General features: G+C 45.9%; 2 protein-coding genes across 4 annotated transcripts in view; one reads left to right on the plus strand and one right to left on the minus strand.

Moving 5' to 3' along the window:
* Positions 1–1,796, plus strand: part of Synj2 (synaptojanin 2) — a 104,531-nt gene extending 102,735 nt beyond the window's left edge. Inside the window, exons 27-28 of one of the 2 annotated variants that reach the window (XM_041680157.1) lie at positions 681–796; positions 1,724–1,796. In XM_041680157.1, coding sequence (XP_041536091.1) covers positions 681–770 — 90 coding nt within the window. In that variant the 3' untranslated portion in view covers positions 771–796; positions 1,724–1,796. Of the gene's footprint in view, positions 1–680; positions 1,552–1,723 lie in introns of those variants that run through there. The other variant, XM_041680155.1, reaches the window with a different exon arrangement.
* Positions 1,646–22,720, minus strand: part of Serac1 (serine active site containing 1) — a 38,238-nt gene continuing 17,163 nt past the window's right edge. The window contains exons 8-16 of one of the 2 annotated variants that reach the window (XM_041680162.1): positions 21,674–21,787; positions 20,034–20,196; positions 16,351–16,501; positions 10,901–11,042; positions 9,888–9,982; positions 8,661–8,758; positions 7,476–7,658; positions 6,433–6,576; positions 1,646–4,758 (exon numbers count right to left, since the gene is read on the minus strand). In XM_041680162.1, coding sequence (XP_041536096.1) covers positions 4,622–4,758; positions 6,433–6,576; positions 7,476–7,658; positions 8,661–8,758; positions 9,888–9,982; positions 10,901–11,042; positions 16,351–16,501; positions 20,034–20,196; positions 21,674–21,787 — 1,227 coding nt within the window. In that variant the 3' untranslated portion in view covers positions 1,646–4,621. The remainder of the gene's footprint in view (positions 4,759–6,432; positions 6,577–7,475; positions 7,659–8,660; positions 8,759–9,887; positions 9,983–10,900; positions 11,043–16,350; positions 16,502–20,033; positions 20,197–21,673; positions 21,788–22,720) is intronic. The other variant, XM_041680161.1, reaches the window with a different exon arrangement.

Below are 22,720 nucleotides of genomic sequence, written 5' to 3' on the forward strand. Positions count from 1 at the left end.
GACATACACACAGACAGAATATTGTATACATAAAAATAAAAAAAAAATTTAGTTGTTAATGTTATGTTTCTTAGGAGTCAGAATATTCTGGTCATCTCAAAATAGTAAAAACCTGTAAGAATTCCCTTTGTCTGTGTGACTTGGACCTGGCCCAGGATGGGACCAGCAGACAGAGGAACCTTTCTAAGTGGTAGGAGCTGGACTCAAACACTACAGTGCCAGCTGTTGCCTGGGCTGAGCTCAGCGGCACAAGTCATACAAGGAGTGACGCGGAGTGACGCCAGCAGAGGGTCAGCGGAGAACTGATGTCAGGGAGTGTGGGTTCCCATGTACCACCCGCCCCCACAGGTACAAGGAGTGACACCAACACAGGGTCAGTGGAGAATAGACGTCATGAAATGCGAGTTCCCATGTACCACCCGCCCCCACAGGTACAAGGAGTGATGCCAGCAGAGGGTCAGTGGAGAACTGACGTCAGGGAGTGTGGGTTTCCATGTACCACCCGCCCCCACAGGTACAAGGAGTGATGCCAGCAGAGGGTCAGTGGAGAACTGACGTCAGGGAATGCAGCTTCCCATGTACCACCCGCCCCCACAGGTACAAGGAGTGACACCAACACAGGGTCAGTGGAGAATAGACGTCATGAAATGCGGGTTCCCATGTACCACCCGCCCCCACAGGTATTGCCACTGATACCCTGCACCATGACGGCTGCAGCCAATAAACCTACACCTGATGCCATTACCTCTGATGGCCCTGGCTCCACGTGAGGCTTCACTCTGTGCTGCATTCTAAGGTATGTATGGTGACTTGGACCTTGCTCCTATGCACCTCCCAACCCCAGTTCCTAGGAACCCACCCTTATCTCTGTTGCTGCTCTTTGCAGAATGTCGGATTAGCAGTCATACAGTATGTGGCTTCTTCTAACCCAGCGAGGGAGTGTAAGGGCTCTTCCTGTTGTTTCGCTGGGCTGACAGCACATTTCTTTTTAGCACTGAGTTTCTGCTACCTGAAGGAGATCTTGGTGGCTCCCAAGCATTGCCAATGTGTGGATGAAGCTGCCGTAAATATCAGGGTGCAGGGTGTTGTGTGGGCATCAAGTTTCTAGTCACCTGCTTAAGTACCAAAGCTAAGACTGTGTCTCCTAAGGGAGCGAATGGCTCCAGAGCAGGGGCATCATCTCACATTCCTGTCTCACGAGTCAAAGTCCCTGTGGCTCTGCCTCCGTGTCCATGCCTGGCACTGTCTGGGATTGCGACTGTTCTGGTGTGTACTGTACCTTTCTGGATGATGGCATATGGTGATGATCGCCTTCATACGCCTTTGAGTATGTCTCTGGTGACATGTCTGTCTGTGTCCCGGGCCAGGGGCTTCATTTCCTTACTGCTGAGTTTTAAAAGTTGTGTATTTTAAAGTCTTTTATAAACAATTTCTCCCAATTGCTTTTTCTGCATTTTAATTTCTTTCAACTGTTTCCTTTTTCTGCATTTAAATTTTTCTAATTTTAAAGAAGCACTGTGTTCCATTGCTTCAGTTTCTCATGTATAAAAAAAGATAAACTTACAAACCTACAAAGCCTGGCTTCACCCTTGATATTTTACCACAAATTATTCTCCTTGTTATTAACTGCTCAATTGTAATTTTGCTTTTTATTTTTCTTTGACCCAAGGAAAATGAGTAAGAATTTACAAGTAAAGGTTTTTGTTTTGTTTTTGCATTTTAGATCTAATTTTATTCATGTGTGAAGAGAGAAGATGACTTAGACACCGTTTTTGGAGAAGGTTGGGAGTTTGGGTTTGTTTTTCTAAAATAGGATCAAACTCTGTAGCTCAGACTGGCCCAGAACTAGCTATCCTCCTGCCTCAACCTCTCAAGTGGTGCACACATACTTTTTAAAGTTCACAGTTTGTGGCCATGTTCAGGATTTTGTTTTGAGACAAGGACTCACTACATAGCCATGGTTGGCCTGGAACTTGCTATGTAAATCAGATTGGTGTGAACTCAGATCTCCCTGCTGGTATTAAAAACATATGCCATCATGTATATAGCCCAGGATATATTTAATGATTTCACCAACATATTTTTAGTTGTGGGTTGGCTTATCCCAATGTACCCATAAATTACCATTATTCTAGAAATCTATGTGCATGTATGATAAAATACCAGGCTATGTTCCAAGCCATCGTACCACACATAATGAACTAATGTAAACTCAAGCTGAAGCTAACGGTGGACCTCATCAACACTACTGTGCTCCTGCAGCCTGACCACATCTGTTCATTACACAGATATTCATTCAAGAGCAATTTAGCTGAGAATGTAATTGCTCCCTTCCTTATTACTGTTGCTAACACTGGTAGCGGGGTTACTTGTTTTCCAGGGATCTATGCCATTTGGAGCACAGCATTTTTTTTTTTTTTATTTTCGAGACAGGGTTTCTCTGTAGCTTTGGTTCCTGTCCTGGAACTAGCTCTTGTAGACCAGGCTGGCCTCGAACTCACAGAGATCCGCCTGCCTCTGCCTCCCGAGTGCTGGGATTAAAGGCGTGTGCCACCACCGCCCGGCGGAACACAGTATTTTCATTCTTTCTGTGTGCCTTCATTAGTCACTAAAGGCACAGAGGCCATGCCGGTGCTGCCAGTGCCTGCCTTGCAGAGAATAGCTTGCTTCGAGTTAGTATCAGTTAACTGTCCTGCAGCCTGCGCTTCTGTCCACACTCAGCCATCCCTGTGCTAGTGGGGTATTCATTTGTGCTGCTGCTTTTTAATTACGTTCTTGTACTCATTTGTTTCCTTCAACCACTTCTTTATTCAGGTTATATTGCCTTAGAAGGGCATCTTCAGCCAGCACTGGATTTGCTTTGTCCTGCCCTAGCAATGGAATGTATAGCATTTCTTTTTCTTTTTTTCTTTTTTTTTGGTTTTTCGAGACAGGGTTTCCCTGTATAACAGTCCTAGCTGTCCTGGAACTAGCTCTTGTAGACCAGGCTGGCCTCAAACTCACAAGGATTCACCTGCTTCTGCCTCCCGAGTGCTGGGATTAATGGCGTGCGCCACCACAGCCCAGCCTGCATTTCTTTCCCCCTTGGTCTTGCGTATGATAAACTTCATCTACACATTTGTGATAATGGCCTTTCCATCATGTAAACAGGAAAAGCAGCAACAGTGATTTAGTGACACACCAGATAGCTCTTTTTAGATCGGTTTTAGAGCAGAACTGTATCCCCTTCACTGCTATGACAAACACCTGGGCAGCAGAGCTTAGGGAAGAAACAGTTACTTTGGCTCATAGTTTCTGTCAGTGGTCACCGGTCCCACTGAGTGAGACAGGGCCACATGGCAGACTGGTAGGATTAGCCAAACTGCTCACCTTATGGCAGCGAGGGAACAGAAACAGGAAAGGACCAATGCAAGATTTTCATTATGCTAAGATCAACAAGGTGAAGGCACAGTTAGGCAAATTCATGAAGATGGAAAATATGTTAGTGTTTACCAGGGGGCTGGGACGGAGGAAACTGCTGCTCAGTAAGCTTCTCTGAGGATGATAAAATAGTCTAAAATGGACAGTGGTGATCGCTGGTAACTCCGAATAAACCAAACATCAGTGAGATGGGAAACTGGAGGCTGAGGACGTGGTTTACTGGCAGAGTACTTGGCTAGCATGCACAATGTCTGGGTGTGACCCTAGCACCACAAACGAAAAAAATTTTTTAAAAAAAGGAGGAAAGAAATAAATGAATTTCATGTCAATAATGCTATTACTCAAACACAAAAAAGTCCATGAGCATGACTTCCTACTTTCCCATGCCGGAAGTACCTCTAAAGGAAACACAAAGGGAAGCTGTCCCTTTTGTAGCCGGAGGGTCGAGTCCTGATAGCTCTCGGTTAGTGTACCTGACAGCTTCACACAGTCCTTTTCATATGCTGATCCTTACTCTAGCTGTATCCAGAGCACAGTGCTGCAGAACTAGGTAAAATAGCCTAGAAACAAGTTTTAGGGGGAAAAAAAAAGACTGTTCTCAGCAACAAGGAAAAACAGATGCGTGCAAGACCAGACATACACTGGTGTGCGTGCAGAGGGCGTGCCAAATATGTAGCTGACACATTAATGTTAACAGCCTGGTCTACAGAGTTAGTTCCAGGACAGGCTCCAAAGCCACAGAGAAACCCTGTCTCGAAAAACCAAAAAAAAAAAAAAAAAAACTGGCACTAGAACTTACAGCCCATGGCACACACGACAAACACTGCCTCTCTAAGTTCCAACTTGCTCTCTCCAAATGGCAGGTTCATGGTACGCTGAGTGGCCTTCAGGGCACTGGGATAATCTAGGATGGTCTAGGTGGACAGGCGCTCTGGTCACAGCGGCTCTGCCCCAGCACTCTGTGAAAAGCTGCCTTCTGCTGTCTGCACACTGGCAGACTAGGCTGCCATGTGACTGCAGAGAACCGCACGGAGCCTAAGAAGAGGAGGGTACCACGGTTCCTGTACTGTATTCACACCGAGGACAGGAGACAGCAGCTGTCACTTCTCAAGAGTCTCTGGCTAAGGTTTCGCGGATGAACTAGAGGACAGTACCACGGTTCCTGTACTGTATTCACACCGAGGACGGGAGATAGCCGCTGTCACTTTTCAAGGTCTCTGGCTAAGGTTTCACGGATGAACTGTAGGGTGCGCTGATACAAAAACGCATCCTTTGTCTTCGGCTTACAGATGTTCAGGTGGTTGACATCCACAGGAATTAGATCCCCAATGCCTAAGTCTGAAGAAAGCACAAATGTCAGTAAAGCCTGAGCGAACTCAACTCCATGCCCAGTGGGTGAAGTCTCAGTTTCTATTTTTCCTCCAGTTTCCACATGTGCTCCAAGCAGAGCCTGAGCACTGGCCCTGCAGAGACTACCCTGGGCCTGCAGGCTGATCCAAACCATTCCGTGTGTGTGTGTGTGTGTGTGTGTGTGTGTATGTGGAGAGGAGAGGATGAACAGGATTTGGTACTTCAATATTTGATTTCTTGAGGGACCAGAAAGGGTATCTGCTATTGCAGTCTGACAAGTCCACCTGGATGCAGGTAACAAGAAATGCCAATGAGTCACCACTGAGCGGAGGGAGAAGGGCAATAAAGGACAATCAGAATTACGGGGACAAAGCTATGGTTTCTAAGGTTGCTTTAGACATCTGGCAGCCATGCTTGGAAATCTTCATGTAGCTGCTTTGCTAAGCCTCAGCCTAGGATTCTGCTAGAGTGTCTAAAGATAGGACCTTGGGGTACTTCCTGTTTCTTGTGGTGTCCACTGAGATGAGGTGGGGTACTTCCTGTTTCCTGTGGAGTATACTGAGATGAAGTGGGGTACTTCCTGTTTCCTGTGGAGTATACTGAGATGAAGTGGGGTACTTCCTGTTTCCTGTGGAGTATACTGAGATGAGGTGGGGTACTTCCTGTTTCCTGTGGAGTATACTGAGATGAGGTGAGGGTACTTCCTGTTTCCTGTGGAGTATACTGAGATGAGGTGAGTGTACTTCCTGTTTCCTGTGGAGTATACTGAGATGAGGTGAGGGTACTTCCTGTTTCCTGTGGAGTATACTGAGATGAAGTGGGGTACTTCCTGTTTCCTGTGGAATATACTGAGATGAAGTGGGGTACTTCCTGTTTCCTGTGGAATATACTGAGATGAAGTGGGGTACTTTCTGTTTCCTGTGGAGTATACTGAGATGAGGACAAAGCTCATTACGCAAGCGTCCTGACTGAGGTGAGCACACTGTCCCTGGTGCCCCCTAGGAGTCATTGCTGAGACAAGCTGTCCCGGTCCCTAAGAGCTTGCCATTGCCATGAGCTATCAGGACAGGACCTAAGCCAGCCTCAGAAAGGAGTCCCAAGAGATGGTCCTCAAGCTGAGAGATGCAGTCAGTCAGGAGGCTCTAAGGAGAGCTTAGAGGTAGAGTCTCCACTAGCAGCAGGCGTTACTCCCATCTGCCCTCTGCTCATACTTTTTAGCACTAGGTTCTTCTAAATTATTTCCTGCTTTAATATTCCCTGTACACCTTCCATTACCAAAATTTCCAAACTTTTATAGCCTAGATGTACTAAAACTTTTACATTTATTATTGGTTTAAGGTTTCTGTGCAGCTATTCATTTGCTGAACACATGCCCCTTTTATACCAGCCTAGAGAAGTGCTTGGTTACCTCCTTAATGCAGGTACTACGGCTGGTGCCTTAGAGCCTGCAAACTAGCTGGTATCTGGTCTATAGAGGTTAAGGCTGTATGCTTGCACAGGGATTTTAATCTGTTGCTAAAAGCATAATGAACTTAGACTCTGGATTTTTATCAAACGTTCTCCTATATATCCCTAAGACACTGGATATAAAAACTGGCATCTACTAAATGCTGGGTCCCCTCAACTAGGCATCCAACAGGCACACGCCTCCAGAGTGAGTACCTGCTGACTCCACAGGCACGATATGCAGCTTAATCATGCTGCCGATAAACGTTGGCTGTGTTTCCACAAAACTCAGCACCTGGAAGTTCTTGTCTTTTGCAAACTCCATGAAGTCGTCCTGTAGGGTCTGAAGTGCAGGAGAATCTGTAAAGCACACAGAGCGAGACTGTGACAACCCAGTCACTCAGCTCCGGACAAAAGGCGTTCATCTCTAACTCAGAGGATGCTAACATTCTGACTCACGGCAAACTCAGGCAGGAGAGTGTTTGCTGCACAAGCCTGAGGGCATGGCTATTCTTGGTTGTCAACTTGGCTATATGTGGAATTAAACCAAAAACCCAAACTGCTGGGCATCTGAGAGATTTTTAGTTAACTGGATCATTTAAGATAGGAAGATCAGTTCAGCAAAAACATGTAATGATTGTATATGTATGCATCCAACATGGAACCACCCAATCGTGTAAAACACATATTAGACGTAAGTGCAGAGACAGATCAACACAGTAACAGTTGGAGGCATCCAGACCCCACTTTCCACTACACTAGGGTCATCCTGAGAAGACGCTGAAAAACAACACCCAGTGACTGGGCCTAACGTGGATTCTTAGGACTTTCTGTCCAGAGCGGCAGAGCGCACATTCTTCCGTGCACACAACGTTCTCTAGGACAAATCATGTCAGGCTAGAATCGGTGTTGATGATAAGTACACACTGCTCACAACAGTGTCTCCAGAGTTTGTGCATGTTTGCACAGCTGATGATTTTCCAAACTCATGGAAAAAGGCAGTTTACTAGCTTGGAAGAAAAACCATAATTTGTCTAAGTTTGAATACTTGAGATAACACAAAAAATTATGGTTATGATTGAGTAGATAGTCAGTCAAAACAAAAAAGAGCTATCAAAGGAAAACAAACCCAAGCTAAAAGCTGTATGCGAATTTCAAACCAAGGGAGTATATTTAAAGAAGAAACTGACTGTTTTCCCCTTTCCATATCTTGATGTTCTACAAGCGCAATCCCCTTCACAACAGAGAGCTTGATTTACCCTTGCTGAGCTCTTTCACTTCCAAAGAAGGAAAGAGAAGATATCGGATATTAACCGAGTATTCGGCCAAATGTGATCCGTGGTGAGGGACACTGTAAAAAATCATTCCTCTGGTATTGTTTATGACAGCGCTCAGTTCTGGCTTCTTAGAGGCTTCCAACAACATCTTTTTGACAAGAAGACCTAGCCACGGTAAAGAAAGAGAGTGTAAGTGGTTTCCTTCCTTCTGTTCCAACAGAACAAGACAGAGATGTGCTAAAATTCCAATAATTTCCTTTATACAAAAAAGCCTTTATAATAATGATACTATATAGAATTATGAATATGAGTCTACAAACAGCCCGCAGACCGCTTTGTGGTGCAGACCCTTCTCTCACAGACTCCACTGCCTCCGTGGAGGTGCCAGGTGCCTGGCCACTCAAGCCCGCCCTCTCAAGCCCCACCCACTCAAGCCCGCCCCGGGAGAGCTGCAGTGCAAAGTCACAGGTCCTGCCAAGGAAAAGCAGCTGCTATGGGACAGGCACCCATGAAGCCTAACCAAGTCCCCTGACCAGGGAATAAAAGACACCAGGGACGGTGACTGGACATTTTGAGAAGCAGAAGGGTTACATGCACCTTTCTCAGGCTGAGCCTCAGCCATGGCTTTTTGCTAAGTCACAATCAATTTGTTAGCCTAGGTAGGCAAGGCCATGGGGAAAGCTGAGTGCTGGTTTGCGGGACGGCAGCAGTAAGGCATGCAGCTAAAGGGCAGGTCCCCACGCACAGCAGCCAGGCACAGGGAAACTAAGGCCACGACCCAGCAGCCAGGCAACAGCAGAGCTGACAATGTGGAAAAGGCATGGATGGGAAGAAAGGGAAGCCCCCAAGCTCCGGGGAATGCTAGCTTAACTGAGTCTAACTGGTCAACAGCCCACAGTAAAGACGCTTTCTCATAATGACCAAATGAAACCACCAAGTTATCAATCCATGCCCTCCCATGGGATGTCCATGCCCTCTAGAAGGGATGTCCCCTTCTAGAAAAACAAATAGCATGGAAGGACAGTAGTAACTTTAAAACATTTAGCTAAAACATTAACTTGGGGTGGGAGACTAGTTAAGTAACAGACAGATATGGAACTTTGAGTTGGCCGCAACCTTGACAACCACCTCATGATGGTCACTCTATGAAGATGAAACCATCCTTACCTCCCATGCTATGTGATATCCAAATCATTGGCCTATCCCCAACACCAGCAGCTCTGAGCTTGCTAAGAAGTTCGTTGCTTCTGAATGCAATGGACTTTCTGAACAAAACGAAAACAGCAAGCATGACGGGAGGCACCATCCTCCAAATCTTGCAACCTAACTTTCTAAGACAAGAACGTTTGCTTGTTCAGTGCTACTGGCTGACACTCTGGAGTGCAGGCTATGCCAATTTTATTCTCTATCTGAAAATTATTAATAATAGTTAGGACTATCTAAGCCCACAACAGGCCACTCATACACTAAGCACACATTATTTGAATATCAAATGGAGCTGGCAATTTTTACAGGTTGAACATGGGTCTCATTCCAGCTGCTCTAAATACTTTAGTATGGGAGACAAAAATCCCTTTTCATCCATGGCCTGACACTAAAATGTCCCAGACTTGACTGAGTCCATTCCTACTTTGTTTATGCCATGGACATCAACCGCTGGATTTATGCACTAAACACTAGAAAATGATCATCAGACTTCGGAGTGAGTGATTTCAGACCAAAAGGGAACTTGACTTCAAGCTTTGCGCCTGCTGGTTTCATTCTCTTCAACTCTAACACCTCTTGTTTGAGAACAAAGGTTCCCCAGTGCTCCTCTGGGAGACAAAGGTGGGCTGGGGGCCCCTCTGTTGGCACCCATGTAGGATCCACTCATTAAACACCATGCTGTGTCACCAACTAGCTCTGCTCTCTGAGAGAAAGCGGCACAGACCCTGGATGACTTGCCTACACAGTGACCTGGGCTGGGACTCGGCTATCTGGGTCCTGGACCCCAGGAAGGTACTCGCTGTTCCTTAGGACACAGAAGGAACACAGGCCAAAACTACGTGGCATCTTTCTCCTTGAGCTGCCCTCAGCCAGGACAGTCGTGAGGACACAAGAACTATCAGTTTTACTCAGCAGAAGTGAAGACTGTGACAGAGAGTTGGGGTCCTATACCACTATAGTTATGTGAGCCAGGTCAGGATCTCAACACGATGCAGTGTCTCATCTTTCTACTTATTACTTATTGCAAGCGAATGCCTGGAAGGAAGACAACAATGGTAGTGTCTGCCAACATGCAAACACCTGTGCTCAATTCCCAACGTTGGAAAGATAAACCTGCCTGTGATGGCAGAGGACCCGCTGTGGCCTGGGCCCTCCCATCTGACCATCTAGTATACCCTCTGATGTTACCTCTCCATGGGGCACCGTGCTCTCCAGTCACTGAGGCTGGTGTCATACTCCACGGATATAATGCGAAGCGCGGGACAGTCTTTTGCTAGCCAAGTCTAGGTAAAACAAAAGGTTCATGAGCATACGCATGCATTTCCCCATCCGCTTACTTCCTAGTAATTGCTCTGTGCAACCCAAGGCCTCCTGCAACACACAGTACAGAGGACACTGGGATACACTGGAGGCGGAGGGGCAAGCTCGGAGATGCTGGTGAGTCATAAAATGCCATCAATATTTATAACAAAGGCACGTGAAGGTATGAGAACATTGTTAATTTGCCAAAATCAAGACTTGTTCTGGAAGCTTTTAGCAGTTAGTAGAAAACTACTGTCTCAGAACAGACTGTATTTTCTGTTGTAATACACTGAGACCTGAGAATTGGAAACTAATGCTAACTGTGTTTGTCTTTGGGAGCTGGAGGCTAACATCCCCAGACTTCACCAATGGAGAGACGAGCATGCTAGTCTTCCTGAGGAAGTGGGTGGGAGCAAAGCCCTGGAAACCACTCATACACAGCATTCTTCTGCACGGACTTTGAACAATTTCACCCCATGAACTCATTCTGCAGCTGTGGCTCTTCGTAGGAAAAAGAAATCAAAGAATTGCAAAGGAGATTACGTTATCCAAATCTTTCTACCTTTATAATTATTAAGGTCATAAAGCTGGCTAGTACAAGTAAATTATGGCTGTATTATCTTTTAAATTATGAAGCAAAGTGAATTATTGCACTCTTATCCTACTTTATCACTCATGGAGTATTATTCGAGAGTCACAGAATATACCCTAAACAGAAAGTACACAATGCAAGGTCATAAGCCCAGCTGCTGATGTCATATCCTACAGGTGTCTCCAAGGGAAAGAAGAGCAGCGCAGGAGAAATCCCAGTGGCACAAGACAAGGAGACTAAGGCACAGTGCAGTGTCGGCAGTGCCGGTGCTAGAGCATGGGTGACAGTCACCGCCATGGCTCCTTACCTTGGGCCAGCACATGGTGTACCTGTCCTCATCCACCAAAGAATTTTCCAGTAGAACCCGTTCACTGTCCTGCTGGCGCCAGGTTTTAAATGCTGCTCCCATCAGGCCATGAATAAAAAGGACATCGGCTTTAATGGGCTGACTAAGAGGGAAGAGAGTTTTAAAAAGAAGCAGAGTAAATGCATTACTACTGTGACAAGCTCCGCGGTACTCCCTGGAGGGCTTAGGCAGGCTGAGTGACACAGAGGAGACTGAATCAGGGCAAACGCTATCAGCATGGGCTGCTGAGGAATCCTGGGATGTGACAAAGACAGCACTCATTGCTCCTTCAGTGGAAAGAGGCATTTAGCCTGGCAGACCAACAGAGCAACTATAGTGAACTGTGATCCACATGTGAGCGATGCCACCATGAGGCTACCCTCCACATGTGAGCGATGCCACCATGAGGCTACCCTCCACATGTGAGCGATGCCACCATGAGGCTACCCTTTACATGTGAGCGATGCCACCATGAGGCTACCCTTTACATGTGAATGATGCCACTCGAGGCAACCCTCCCCATGTGAGTGATGCCACCATGAGGCTACCCTCCAAATGAATCTATGAAAGCATTTCACAAACCAACTAAGGCATTTAAGAAATTAGACAAGATATGCTAATATAATGGCAGCCATTGCACATGAGAAATGTCAAGGACCTCTGTAGACATGCAGTGGCCTCATGAGGAAACCTGAAACAGCACATCTCATTCCAGGGTCAGAAGGAAACTTGCTGACTCAGCCAGAAAGACACACATGAGGGTGGCTCACCCAGTACCTTGACCTCCCTCACACTGTCATAGCACTGAGTCAGGATGGGAAGACAGCCTGTAAATCTCATCCACACTCAGATCCCACCAGCTAGCATAGGAGGTTACCATGTTAGGGAAGAGGGAAAAAGACTAAAATGGGGAACAGAAATGCAAGGAAAGAGAAAATGTCTATAGAAAACTATCATTTTGTACTAAGGCTGGCTTAATGTTTAGTAATTCATTAATTTAAAAACATGGGAACCAGTGGTGGAGGTCCATGCCTTTAATCCCAGCACTCGGAAGGCAGAAGCAGGTGGATCTCTGTGAGTTCAAGGCCAGCCTGGTCTACAAGAGCTAGTTCCAGGACAGGCTCTAAAACTACAGGGAAACCCTGTTTCAAAAAGAAAAAGAAAAAACATGGGAACCATTTGACATTCCAAAGTTCGTGTGTGTGTGTGTGTACACTAAAAGTCCTAGGCAGAAGTAAAAATCATAAGTAATAAAACTGCTAATTTAGAATAAACCTATGAGAGTTTTGAAAACTACCAATTTTTCTAAAAGATGTTAAAAATAGGAAAATTTTGGAGACCGTATTAAAATCCTAGATGAGCCCTGAAGACTCCAGCTTCTTCCCCTCCTCTGACCATGCATCCTCCCCTTTATAATTCCTCACCCTAGTGACCCGCAAGAGGAACAGAAGATGAGGTGAACTAAAGAGAGAAGGGTCCAGACAGTGCCTGCCCTTCCTGGATTCCAGCTTTCAGGGCCCTCCAGGATTTTTCAGAATTACTGATTGCTTCACTGACCCACGAAAGAACAGGGTGTTCAGACTTGATATTTCCATGAGCAAGGGAGTCTCCTCCCTCCCTGCTGAGAGCTCCTCAACAGCCAGATGTTCACACAGTCTGTGTAACATCACCTCTCGACCACTGTGTCTTTCCTCAGGCTCCTCTTACATCTCACAGACATGGGGACATTTTCTGTGTGGTTTATACTGGGTGTGTTCTGGTTTACTGTAATTGTGGTGTGTGTTCTGTGTTCGTAATAACTGCTAATTTCAGGTAATTGCTGTGCATGATTTTTGTTGGTTGGTTCCTGTCTTGGGATTTCTATTGCTGCAATGAAACACAACAAATAGAGGGAAGGGTTTATTCAGTTTATACGTCCAGATCATAGCCCATCACTGAAGAAAGTCAGGACAGAAATTTCAAGCAGGGTGTGGGAAGCTGGAGGCAGGAGCTGATGCAGAGGCCATGGAGAGTACTGCTTACTGGCTTGTTCCTTATGGCTTGCTTAGCCTACTAACTCCTTATGGCTTGTTCAGCCTGCTTTCTTATATAACTCAGGACCAACTTCACAGAGATGGCACCACCCACAATGGGCTGGTTCCTCCTCTACCGATCACTGATTAAGAAAATGTCTTATAGCTAGATCTTATGGAAGCATTTTCTCAATTGAGGCTCCTTCTCTCATGCCTCTAGCTTGTCAAGCTGACACACAAAACCAGCCAATACAGTTCTTATTCTTCGAGACAACAATAAGGAGGTTTTTGTCTTTTAGTCTAGCTATCCAGGTTTTAGGGATTTGTGATGTTTTCCTACTCTCTCTCTCTCTCTGAGCCCAGGAAGGCTGCTATCTCAAGTTCATTCTCCCTACAGTATAAATATGTAAGAATTTCATTATTAAACTGAAATGAAACTAAGAAAAATATAAAAGATATACTTTAAATCTAGGTAACATTGCTTAAGAAAATGGCAAGAATAAGATTTCAGAGTTTAGCCGGGCGGTGGTGGCACACACCTTTAATCCCAGCACTTGGGAGGTAGAGGTAGGCGGATCTCTGTAAGTTCGAGACCAGCCTGGTCTACAAGAGCTAGTTCCAGGACAGGCTCCAAAACCACAGAGAAACCCTGTCTCGAAATACCAAAAAAAAAAAAAAAGATTTCAGAGTTTAACCAAGAGTGATTCTAATTCATTTTGTTGAAAACTTAGATTCTCGCCTCTTTTTAAACTAGTAAATTTACTTTATAAGTTTTAACATAAAGGCTGTATCATCTTGATTTACCAATGTAGACACTTCGGTGTACTATTTAGATACATGGCATACATACATGATGCATTCAGTTCAAATTAGCTCAAGTAAGTGGTGTCCCCAGATTAGCTCCAAACCTTTATCATGGAATGGGGATTTCGGCACAAAAGCCTGAGCTCCAGGAGCACCACCAAGCCAGGTGCAGCCACTGTTCCTCATGTGACACCAACATTCCATCTGCAGCACTGGGAAGGACTAGTGAAGGACTCCTGTACCCCAAAGCCCATCAGTTGTGTACTGACATGAGCGTTAAAGAAAATCTGGGACCAAGAGACAAGAAGTTGACAAACTAAAGCATCTTGGCCAAGGTGTGGTCCTGATCACTGACTGAGTTTGACGTCTACAAGGCAGGCGGTCTAAGTTCTCGTTACTGGAGGAGACACCAGTTCAGAAGGTGGTAACTCAGACTCCACAGTACAGCCCCACCCTCAGGGATGACCATTCTCATCTAGGTGGCCCCCAGGTTGCTGTCCTCGGAGTGCAAGGTGACTGGAAGCTTAGGACACTAGCACACGGGCACACACACACAGTGCCTTCACGCATGGAAGGGGATGAGGTCATTTGGGTAGACTCCCCAATGAGCATTAACAGGCCTAGGAGGGCAGGAGTCTGGCCCAGAGGAAGGAAACACAGTGAAGGCAGAGATGCCAGACTGTAGCCTTCTGGTCACCTTGTGGATCCAAAAGGAAGGATGTGCTTTTCAGCAAAGGCAGTACCTCTGGCACCTGGACTTTGAGTGTTCGCTAATTAACTAATTTACATGTCAAGAAAATGGTTTTCTAACCTCAAAAGTTTTTGTTTTTTGTTTTTTGTTTTTTTAAGAAAAATAAGGCAGAAAGGAACCATCAAGTATGAGAAATAAGGATAAAATGTTAAATTAGTTTTTGGTTAAAATAAGGCTGAAAGCAAAGGTAATTCTTTGACGTGAGAATCTGTATGCTAAAATAAGATTCTGTCCTAAAGAGTTTATCCACCCTGGCAAATGACAGTGAGACCCAAGGTGTGCAGCAGGCGAAGGTTAGAGAGCATAGGTGTGTGGCCACACTTCCTTAGTTACAGGCTAGTAACATCCTGACGGACACACAACTAAAACCTAACCTCCCAGTTACAAGAATAAACTTCCCGTGACAAGGAGCAAGGCAGCTGAGAGGCACAGCTTCAGTTCCTCTGCAACCAAACTGACCTTTCAACCTGAGGACCTCACTGTTTTCTTTGCCCGGCTTTCTCCTTCCACTTATGAACCCTAAACAAGAACCAAACTCCCCCCTTACACCACTGGGGGCTCATCTTCACTTTCCTTTTTCCGTCTTTCGTGGATACTTTTTTTAAAAAAATGCATTTGTTTGTTTGTTTTTTGTCTTTGGTTTTGTTGTTGTTGTTTTTACAAAAAGAATGTTTTTAAAGTGTGAGGAAAAAAAACCTAATGATTTGATTTGATTTGAAGGCCTCCAAATAGGCCCTAATGCTCCCACCAATCAAAAGCTAAAATGTCACCAGGTAATGGTGAACTCGTTCTGGAGTTTTCCCTGCTTTTCTATCCCCCACCCACCTGATGCTCCCACCAGAATATTTGGTATGTATGCACTTGTGACTCTGCTCTTGTTTTGGGGCCATAAGAAGGTGACGTGGGACATGTTATCCCAGGCAACACGAAGCCTGAGCCACCATCACCCACACTTAACTCTTCCTTTTGGAGTTAGAGCTGGTACTGCAGCAGTCATCACAACTGTTTATCTGCCAGTCAGAGTGAACCAAGAAATCCATTTTTCTCTTTGCAGAGGCTTTTTTTTTTTCAAGGATCTTCTGTAAGGGGACCCTGGATCCCAGTGATGGCTAGACAGCTACCTTCAGTGGCCTTGAGTCTCCCGTGATGTGGGTTCTTGCTCATCCTGGCTCCTCCAACACAACACACTGGCCCTGTTCTTGGGGCCCTTGCTTCTCATCCGGCCTCTCATCCGACCTCACTCCCATATGAAGAGTGGAATGCAGCTCCCCCAGAAAGGGGTGTTGTGGGGCAAGCCCCCCAAACTATGGTCATGAGAGCCAGGCTCTGACAGTTGTGGGGCAGTGGGGGGGCCCTGCACTGGCTGCTGTCACCTGCCTCTGCAGCACCTCCCGGCAGTCAGACTGAGGGAGCTGGTGGAGATGGAGGAACCAACTGCCATTTTTGGTTTCCTCTGAGAAGAGACTTGGAGTTTGGTTCAAAGAAATATCCTAATCCCCAAACTGATTTTAAAAATGCCACAGGTGAAGGAGGCATGTGAGCAAGAAGGCCCCTCAGGGGTCCTGTCCCTGGGGCTCCCCATTCTTCCTCATCTAGCCCTGGGGAAGGTCTGGGCTGCAATGACTGGGGGGCTGCTTTGTGTGAACCTTCCTTGCACAGCTCCTCCCTTGTCCGGAGCACACAGCTAGGCTGGAGACAGAGAATGGAAGAGGGATGGCTAGCCTACAGAGATGCATGCTATGACTTTCCTTGGATCTCTCTCGAAGTCTTTCCTTCAATCTCAATTGGAAATAAAATCCCTTTCCAGTTAAAAGAAAGATCATTTAAGTCCACATGATGCTCACCTTGTCCGGCACTGGGGATGGAGCACGTACACCCCATCCTGGTATTTCTCATGCACGGTTTCTCGGTCTAGATTGGCCAGGGTTCTGGCAGCATGGGAGGCCTCCATGATGTGGAAGGATTTCAAAGCTTCTGCCATTAAAGAAACCCAGCCTGAGGAAGAGAAGAGATATCCTGAGCAATGGTGCAAACCAGTCTCAGAATGTAGAGAGAGGCTTCAGGTTCAACAGGATAGAGGGAGGCCAGTCTCAAGTGTCCATCTGGGTGAGGAAGTGGAAACACCCCAGCTTGATTGTGTACTAAGAACCTCTGAGTCCCACAGCAGAGAGCTGGGATACCTCAACCAGACCCTCTGAGGGAGCTTAAGTAGGGAAGTGTGCAAGTGGCCTCTTCCTAAGAGAAAATGAAACACACAAGGCAGTTACCACAGGCGAGGTCCAAAGAGGATGAAATGCCGTGATGGATCTGCCCTGAGGAGGGCTCCCTCAAAACCGGCAGGTTGGTATGAAGAACAGCAACCATACCAACAACCCTGACTACAAATAAGGGAACTATTTCTTAATGAATTTGATAAAAATCCTTATCAAACCTAGAGCTCAGAAAGGAAAAATACTATTATTTCTAAAAATTATTTTAAAAAGAAAGTATGGATAACAGTATGATTTCATACATATGTATGGAAGTACATGTGTGCACACACAGACACAGGAACACAAAGGTCTGGAGAGACACGACACCGAGCTCATCAGTGGTCATGACCTCAGGAGGCAAGTGAGCGGAAGCGGGCTCTGAAAACAGGCAGGTTGAACTGTTTTTGCTGTATCTATCGTAAGTACGTACAAGTACCTACTTGTATTTCATGTGTATACATACATACGACTTAAAGCCGAATACGGGCCTCGAGGTCAGAGACTTGGGGTCAAGTCCCTGTCCCTTATGCGCTGTGCTGTGGAGTTACTAAAGCTCGGATGCTCTCCCGGCCTGGGGCCACCAATCAGCACCTGGCTTGTATGAGGGCACGCTCATGTGTCCCTTCCCACCCCACAGCTGGGCTACCCACGGAGCAGGTGCACATCTTCCCTCAGAACATGGCCCAAACTTCAGTTAATGAGCAGAATTACGGCAGCTGCCGTAGGGAGGGCCGGGGCAGTCTGACAGAAACAGCAACTTTCATTTTCTTCTGGGAATTTTTTACTTCTTCTCTTGACTATATTTCTTTTTTGTCTTTTTTTGGTCATGAGCCTTAGCCTGTAATGGCTGAGCCATCTCTCCAGCCCCATTGCAAACTTTATATTTTACTTTACAAATAACAATTGTGTGTGAGAGCAGCGGCATGCAACATGATTTGTACTTTGTATGCATGCATGTGAGAGCAGGCTGCATCTGGAGGTCAGGACAATTTGTGGAGTCAGTTCTGGGGACAGAACTCACATTATCAGGGTTGGCAGCGGGAACCCTTACCTACTGAGTCACCTCACCAGCCACTGTACCGTCCTAAAGCCTGTTCAGTGTGCATTGCACACATACCATTTTCTGGAACTGAGAACACTCGGCATCTATCCTGGCAGTGTTTGAGAATAATACGTTGTTATTAATGGGACTACTCCCAGCCTCATGGATCCTCAGCACATCTGCAACAAAGATCAGCAGCAGCACATGCTAGCAGCTGTTCTCTGGGTCTGCCCCAGGGCCCACGCTTCTCACATGTACAAATCAGAAATCTTGTTACAGCTCAAACAAACAAGCGAGGCTCAAATCTGTACCTTAGAAAGCTATTAAAAAAACAGTGCCACATGGCTACGAGTCCTCACTCAGTGGGGAGGGCAAGCCTATCAGGAGCTAGAGTGAGTTCAAGGCCAGCCTGGAGGCGGGAGGAGAGAGAGGGAATGAACACAATTATGAAGGGGGAAGGAAAAACAAATACTTTCTAGGAGTTGTCAAAACTCACGGATGTTCTAAAAGGTGAATGTTTGGGCCATTTCACGCTTCTCAGAAAGTTTTTTGATTTCTGGATTTGATTTTATTAAAATTAAAATCCACTGGTCTGGGGTTGAGGAGACAGATCAGTGGTTAAGAGCACTGGCGCTCTTCCAGAGGAGCAGGTTCAATTCCCAGCACCCCCAAGGCAGCTCACAACTGTCTGTAACTCCAGTCCCAGGTCCTGGCTTCCATAGCATCAGGTATGCATGTGGTGCACAGACCTATATACAGCCAAAATATTCACGCATGCCTTTAGTCCCAGGCAGGGTTAGGAGTAAGAGCAACAATCATAACATCTTAAGGGTCAATTCATAGTTTCTAATATGTGTGTGTACAAAGGTATATGTGTGTCTATCTCATTTATGTATGAATATATGTCTATGTATGTATACGTGTCCTAGTTAGGGTCACCGTTGTTGCTGCAACAAAACACCATGACCAAAAAGCAAGTTAGGGAAGAAAGGGTTTATTTGGTTTACACTTCCAGATCATAGCCCATCACTGGAGGAAGTCAGGACGGGAACTCTGGAACCTAGAGGAAGGAGCTGATGCAGAGGCCATGGAGGGGAGCTGCTTACTGGCTTGCTTAGCATGGCTTGCTCACCCTACCATCTTATAGAACCCAGGACCAACAGCCCAGGGATGGCACCACCTACCATGGACTAGGCCCTCCCGCACTGAGCACTATGGATCTCATGGAGGCCTTTCCTCAGCTGCGACTTCTTCTCTGGTGACTTGAGCTTGTGCGAAGCTGACACAGAACACTAGCCCGGACAGTATGGATGTGTATATGTGCATATACGCTTACGCATGTGCTAGAGTCGTCTGAATGAGAATGGCCCCATAGACTTGTATGTTTGAGAGCCGGTGGTACTGTTTGTGGGGGTTAGGGGGTGTGGTCTTGCTGGAGAATGCCTACACTGGGCGTGGGCTTTGGTTGTTAACAGTCTTGATCCACATCTAGTTCACGCCCCCTGCTTCCTGCTTCCAGCTCAGGGGTGAGCTCTCAGCTTCCTTCTCCTGCTGCCCTGAATCCCTGCCATGACAGACTCCCATCCCCTGGAACCATAAGTCATATAAATTTTATTCCTTAAGGTGCCTTGGTCATGGTATTTTATGGCAGCAACAGCAAAGTAACTAATACAGGTATGTACACACACACACACCCACACACACACGCACCATATGTATGTAGAATGTGTATATCAGTTTTCTGGGACCCCACTAACCAAAGATGAGATAATTTAGCACTGGTTTATTAAGTACAATAATAAACTATAAAGCTTAAAAACTCTTTGAAGAGAAATCTGTGAGTTCATCTTGCTAGGAGGGAGGGAAGGAAGAAAGTGGGTGAGAAAGGAAGCCGGCAAATGTGCGTCTCCTCCAGGGCAGCTCCCAGGCTGCAGAGGAAATGCATTAGTTCTACAGTGGGTCTTTACTGTCTGCCTCTTGGTTAACTAAACCACATCAACAGTTCAACGATCTTCATGCCAAAGCCTGCTCACCTAGGATGGCTCTCCATGCTGACGCCTCAGTATGGACTGACAACCCCAGCAATCCCTGTCGCTACCCAAACAACATACTAGAAAGGATCCAGGAAAACCCTAAGAGGTTTAGGTCTATTGAAAAATTAATGTAGCATGAAGTGAGGTGTCAGGAGAACAGGGGCTGGACCCAGCATCCTCGGTACACACAAAGCTGTTACCTGAGCGGATTATGGCCGGGTGAAGATGCTCGTTCAAGGCCATGTTTCCAATGATCCTCATGATGTTTCTCTGTACTTTGGGGCAGTCCTTGTGAAGCTGGTAGAGCCTCTGCAGCAGTTGCAGGCCCCCGCCTGCTTCAATGTGGTCACAGTGTGAGGGTATCTAGCACAAGGTAACAGAGCTCCCGTTACATCGCGCTGGTCACTTCACACCCTCAAAGGGTGAGTTCCCACATCCCCTCCTGTGCCGCAATGCCGCAGTCCCTTATTCCTGCCTCGCTTCCATTCTGCAGGTGGGAATCAAAGAGGACTAAACATAGGCATGCATTTCAGTCAGGTCTAATGCTCTCAGGTTACAGTAGCGAGCTCAGAACCTTGAAGACAGTGCTTCTGCAGATGTGGGTAAGGATGCCAATGGTAGTTGCAATTCCTACACCCCACACCAGATCTTCTTCGTTTAAATATCACAGGCAATTGGACACTGTGTCGAACATGTTCCCTAGGTGATGGTACCCACTTCACCTGTGGGTACCACTAGGCTTTTTGCCATTTTGTTTACTTAAAAATCAAACTATAGCTGGGCATTGTGGCATGCAGCTACACAGGATACATAGCAAGATGCTGTCTAATAAATAAGCAAACCGTGACAATCACCATGCCAAAATACCTCCAAACCACCAGGACTTATAACTCAGCTGCATAGCCATTCAGTATTTCCCTTTCCTCTCTACGGATGTCTTATGGAGTTAGCCGTCTAACACTGTCTCTACAGATATCTTATGGAGTTAGCCATCTGAGGCTGAGTCTCTACAGGTATCTTATGGAGTTAGCTGTCTGACGCTGTCTCTACAGGTATCTTATGGAGTTAGTCGTCTGAGGCTGAGTCTCTACAGGTATCTTATGGAGTTAGCTGTCTGACACTGTCTCTACAGATGTCTTATGGAGTTAGCCGTCTGACGCTGTCTCTACAGATGTCTTATGGAGTTAGCCATCTAATTCTGTCATCTACAGATATCTTATGGACATTAGCCGTCTGATGCTGTATGTAAAATGATCTGGGCAAAGGAGAAGATAGCATGAATCAAAGATAAATGTCATGTTATAGCATGGATACTTCCTTTATATACAATTAAAAACTGTTTAAAATATGTAATAAGGGACTAGAGAGATGGCTCAGCAGTTAATGGCACTGGTTGCCACTCCTACAGAGGATCTAGGTTCAATTCCCAGCACGTACATAGTGGCTCATCACTGTAACTCCAGTTCCAGAGAATCCAGTGCCCTTTTCTGGCCTCCAAGGGCCTCAGGCATGCACATGGTACATAGACATACATGCAGACAAAATATCCATATAAAAAAATGAATGTAAAAAAAATGAATGTAATAAAATTTTTAAAAAATTAAATATGTAATAAAAATGAAAGTCATGTATTGGTGCTCTACCATATGTACTAATTCTAACAGTTAAAAGTGGAATTTTTTAAATATAATATTTTTATTAATGAAGAATTTCATACCTGCATATAATGTACTTGGTCATATTTACTGCTTACTCCCCCGAGATCCTCCTCTCCACCTCTCCCCCTCCCAAATTTGTGTCCAAGCAACCATGAGAAGCCATATTTTGGAATGCAATTTACCTCTGAATGCTTTACTATAGCTTCCAGGCAGAACATCTCCACTGTGGCTGAGGGAACTTCTCCAAAGCTTTCCGCATAAGGAAGCCCATTTCCTCCAAAGCACCACAGTCCTCCCTGAAGTTAAGACAAACGGTTCACAAACTCAGCTGCTGGCTAACCCTGGGTAATACATGCAAATCATGTTCCAAATACATAAACATTCAGGGTACTTAAAGGGGATGCTATGCACACCTCTATTGTTTATTAGAATAGGAAACACAACAGCGGACTCCCAGGACAATTCTGACATCCTTTTCCATCTCCATTCCTGTCCTCTCCTTGCAAACTCAATTCTCACCCCCTGGTTCGAACGCTCTGGTGTCGTCCCCAGCTCTTACTAACTCATACAGATTATGGTAGCGGAGTCAACTGAAAACTACTAAGTTTTTAATGGAAAAGCACTACCAAACAGAAATATTAAAGGCATGATGGCTCCTGATCCTTCCCAGTTAAAAGTGAAGCTCGCGTTTAAGATAAGTAGAGCTAGGGGGCTGAGAGACGGCTCAGTGGGTAGTGTTCAGGCCCCAGCATCCACATAAAAAACAGGTAGGCAGTGCACATCTGTGACCTCAGTTCTGGGTACAAGAGGGGGAGAACACCCAGACCCCAGGAGCTTGCTGGTTAGCCCATCTAGCTGAATTGTCAAGCTGCAGATTCAACAAGACACAGTCTCAAAAATTAAGGTGAAAAGAAATAGCCAAAGATGCCTGATATTGACCGGGGTACACACATGTACATACATGTACACATACACACATATGTTAAATGACAAAACAGAATGGCAAGTACTGCTAGAGACTAAGGGCTATGACCGGTATGCAGAGTCATGCTGACATGCTAACACACAGCATCATGTAATCCCAAGGAGCACGGTCAACACTGATGAGACTACAGCCCAGCCTGGCCCACTGACTGTGTGAAGAACTCAGCAGCCTTCATACCCTGTGCCACTGGACCGGCTTTCCGTCCTGCAACTGTCTACTGGACAGTTCTGCTAACTTGGTTCCG

Source organism: Microtus oregoni, unplaced genomic scaffold (assembly GCF_018167655.1).
Source record: "Microtus oregoni isolate MIOR12 unplaced genomic scaffold, Mior012 000033F_ref0000390, whole genome shotgun sequence".
Lineage (NCBI taxonomy): Eukaryota > Metazoa > Chordata > Mammalia > Rodentia > Cricetidae > Microtus > Microtus oregoni.